The sequence below is a fragment of the Budorcas taxicolor genome, chromosome 17 (genome assembly GCF_023091745.1).
Source record: "Budorcas taxicolor isolate Tak-1 chromosome 17, Takin1.1, whole genome shotgun sequence".
Classification (NCBI taxonomy): Eukaryota; Metazoa; Chordata; class Mammalia; order Artiodactyla; family Bovidae; genus Budorcas; species Budorcas taxicolor.
In genome coordinates, this window is record NC_068926.1 from 69,290,546 (window position 1) to 69,294,245 (window position 3,700).

Here is a 3,700-nt window from a genome sequence, read left to right on the forward strand (position 1 = left end):
TGGCCATGAGTCAGCCTATGTCATCCGACCCCTGAATCAATGGAAAGTTGGCCCCGTATGGACCTGGCTCGGCCACCCCCCCGAGAGCCAAGGAACCCAGGACTGGCGGCGCTTCACAGCCTGACCGCTCCCCTGCAGCCCAGCCTTGGGGAAGCTAGACGGGGCTGCCCGGCTCACACCCCTTAAAGTGCACTTCGGAGAGGTGGGGAGCAGAGAGGAGATGGGTGGCGGTGGCCTGCCATCCTGCATGCCACCTGCTGACCTTTCACCTGGCAGGGGTGCCCCAAAGGCTACCGGGGCAGCTGGCCCCTGGGCGAGAGTCTCCTGACCTCCAGGAAGGGCCGTGTCCTGCGGGCCCCCCTCTGCAGGGCCCGGTGGGGGCTGTGTCTGCGGCTGCGGCCCCGTCGTTCCCCCCAGCCCCGGAGGACATGCCCGGCTGCACGCATGAAGCGGTGGTAGCCTCGCAGGAACCTGCAGTTCCTGAGCTTGCGCTGGAAGGTGCTGGAGGGCGGCATGGGCGGCAGCAGTGGCGGCAACGTGGGCCCTGGGCCCGGCTGGGTGGGCTCAGCGGCCTCTGGGTCCAAGGAGCCGCGCAGCAGCTGGGCCATGCAGTGGATGTTATTCCCGAACCCACGGACATTCATCTCCGCCTGTTGCTGGGCTGCTTCTGGGAGGTCCTGCTGCAGGGCGCTCAGCATTCGAAGGACGAGGCCCAGCGTGACGTTGAGGGTCCGCAGGAATTCCTGCCTGCTGAGCCTCCACAGGGCGTCCTCGCTGGGGAAGTCCCCCGGGTGCTCCCTGCAGTGTTCCTGCAGTTTGGGACTCTCCAGGCCTTGGAAGCGGATCTGGGGAGAGCAAAAAGGACAGTCCAGAGGTAAGCCCTGGAGCCCCGACCGCACACGCACACACACCTGCTCAGCCTTGAGCTGCTGGACCGTGTGCACCCTTCCCCGATCCAACCCTCCCATTGTACAGAACAAGAAACTGAGGCCCCAGAAGGGAGAGGACTCCCAGGTCACTGCAGGTGGGGCTGACCACACAGGGGGTGATGGTGGCGTGAGGTGTGTCGTTGTGGACTGTTCACTGCGACGACCCGGTGCCTAGAACAAGGACCGTGGTAGGTGTGCAATGAGCATGTTGGGCAAACATGAATGAGGTATTGGAGTCAGGGTTCACCCTCCAGGCCCACCCACTGGTTCCTTGGCATCTCAGGGTTAGACCCGGGACAGTCACTGTGGCCCTGGAATAATGTGGAGCCTCGGTTTCCCCACCAGCCCCAGGCTGAGCGGGTCCTCTCTGGGGACCACTCCAGCCCCAGCTCCACCGACAGTTCTCTGAGACGCAGCTGCCCCCCAGGGGGGCCGGGCACTCACATAGGGATCCACGAGTGTTCTGGTGTCCTGCATGAGGTCCGCCTGGCGCTGGAGCTGCAGGAGAAGCTCGTGGTACTTGCCCGAGCACTTGCCCGTGGCCACTGTACACAGGAACAGAAGTCTGAGGACCAGACCTGGGACAGAGGGAAGACGAGGAACCGGCTTCAGTCTCTGCCGGTGGGCGCCCTGCAGAGGGGAGGGCGCTCACGCGGGCCTCAGAGGGCACAGCCCATCCCTCATCCACGTGGAGCCCTAGGCTGGTTACTACGCGTGCCCAGGGATACCTACGGCGGCCACCACCACCGCCCAGAGAGCCGCTGCCCTGCACCTGAAACAGTGGCTGCGAGCCTTTTGAGAAGGCTCAACAGGCAAGCATTTTGAGAAGACGTGGTGGGGCCCAGCCGGAGTCTAGGCTGCCAACCTCGGGAGCTGACCTGCGGGGGCCCAGATGGGGCCCATGAGACCTCTGGGCTAAGGATCTGCCATTACTGCAGGCCTCAATACCCCCAACCCCACAGGGGGCCTCCAGAGGGGTTTGCAGCCCCGGCCCTGAGCTCCATCTGTAGAACCAGGAGGGGCTGCCTTTCCACCTGGAGAGGATGCATGAGATCAGCTCATCCATGCCCCTGTCTGACCCACAGGAGAACCAAGGCGCCAAAGAAGAAGGGCTTGTTCAGGTCACCCAAGGCCACCCTCTGCCCCCATCTCTCGGGCCTCCCTCCTCCGGAAACGGCCACTTCTTTCAGGCGACCCTCCCCCCGCCCCCCCGCCAGAGATGCAGTGAGCCAGAGCATGCCCCGGTGGGCGGGCACCGTCGCGGCTCCCCCCCACACCGCCTCCCCCCCACCCACCCACCGGCACCGCCAGCCACGTGGTCGGAAGGGCCTGTGGTGCAATGGCCCGGAAGGCAGTGACACCACCTTCCCTTCCTAGGAACCGTGGCCCCTTGGGGAAGACGCCACAGCCGGGGCCCAGGGGGCTGGGTGCCCGGGAAATGCAGCCACAGGGCACCCCCTGCCGCCCCCCCAGGTACCTGCTGCTGGGCTCCGCAGGTGGGGGCTGGGGTGAGCCCTGAGCACGTGGGGCCAGGGAGCCTGTGTGGGTGTGTGTCCTGGGTCTGTGCAAGGCCCAAGGGAACGGCCGCCAAACACGGCCGGCCGTTGTGACCCATCGGCTACAGGGGCCCCGGGCTGCGTGCAGGGCTTCCCAGATGGCTGAGACCAAGGGCACCGGATGACGTCACGCGGCTCTGTGTGCCTGTCACCCTGTGGGTGTGGCTATGGGTGCTGTATGATTGTGTGGGCTCCCGGGCCCCCAGACCCGGCTGAGAGTGCCCATCCATCCCAGGGCCTGCGAATCCGGGCCAAAAAAAGGAGGCACCCCACCGCCCTTCCAGACATCACACCGCCATCCCACTCAGTGTCCCCGGCCTCCTCCTCGGCCCCAGCACATCTCCCGCCTCCCTCCTGCTTCCCCTGGCGTCTCCTGCAGTGGTGATCTCCTTCCCTCACTCCCTTGCTCCCAGAGTCCACGAGTCTGCATCACCTCCACCTGGAAGCCCTCCGGGAATACCCTTCTCCTCCTGTGAAGATGCTGTGTTCTCAGTGGATCCCTCTCTTTGCCTGCCCCCCTGGCTCTCTCCCCTTCTCAGCATCCTTCTGCCCAGTTCCCAGAGGGCAAAGGGTGGCCCTGCTCCCCGCCAGTGCCCGTGAGCCCGGCAGGCAGCTGCCAGCAGGGAGGAAGGAAGTACTCACTGGGCAGTGTTCTCTGCATACGCTGTGCCCGCATGCTGGGTGACCGAGCTCCGGCCTGCGCCCGCTGGGGGTGACACCTCCCTGCCTGGAGCCCTGAGGGCTGGCAGCCACTTTATGCCCGTCGGGGTGATTGGCCAACACCTCGTGAGGTGGGTGGAGGGGGTGGGGGAGGGGAGGCCTTCTGGGAACATGACCCTAAAAAAAACCAAAGTTTCTGCCGGCGGCCAATGGGCGCCCAGTGCGGTGGCATGCCCGCGCCTCCTCCTGTTTTCTTCGAATTCATTCTTCGAGGTCAGCCCCCCACGCCCAAGGATGATGCAAACCACAGCCTCAGCCTTCCTGGGGTGAGCGGGGAAGCGAGGGTGTCCGTGCCCGCTGCAGGGGGGGCTGCGTCCGAGATGGATGGGAGGGTTTGCCAGCCGGGCCCCTGGAGGGCCCATAGCCGGGTCCCTGCCCGGGAGCCGTCGGCCTTCAGGCCACTGTGGTTTGGGGGTGAGGGGAGCGAGACATCTTCCTTCTCGGGTGCCCTTCCCGCCCTCCCGCGGGGCTGTTGGGACATCTGTGAGCGGAAAC

At 65.7% G+C, this 3,700-nt stretch overlaps 1 protein-coding gene across 1 annotated transcript; it reads right to left on the reverse strand.

Annotated features, from left to right (window-relative positions):
* Window positions 1–290: 290 nt before the first annotated feature.
* Window positions 291–3,181, reverse strand: OSM (oncostatin M). The gene is made up of 3 exons (XM_052655109.1): window positions 3,128–3,181; window positions 1,374–1,507; window positions 291–845 (listed from the first exon to the last, which is right to left on the reverse strand). Exons 1-3 carry the CDS (start codon window positions 3,159–3,161, stop codon window positions 291–293), a joined length of 723 nt encoding a protein of 240 aa, XP_052511069.1. The 5' UTR covers window positions 3,162–3,181.
* Window positions 3,182–3,700: the final 519 nt, after the last annotated feature.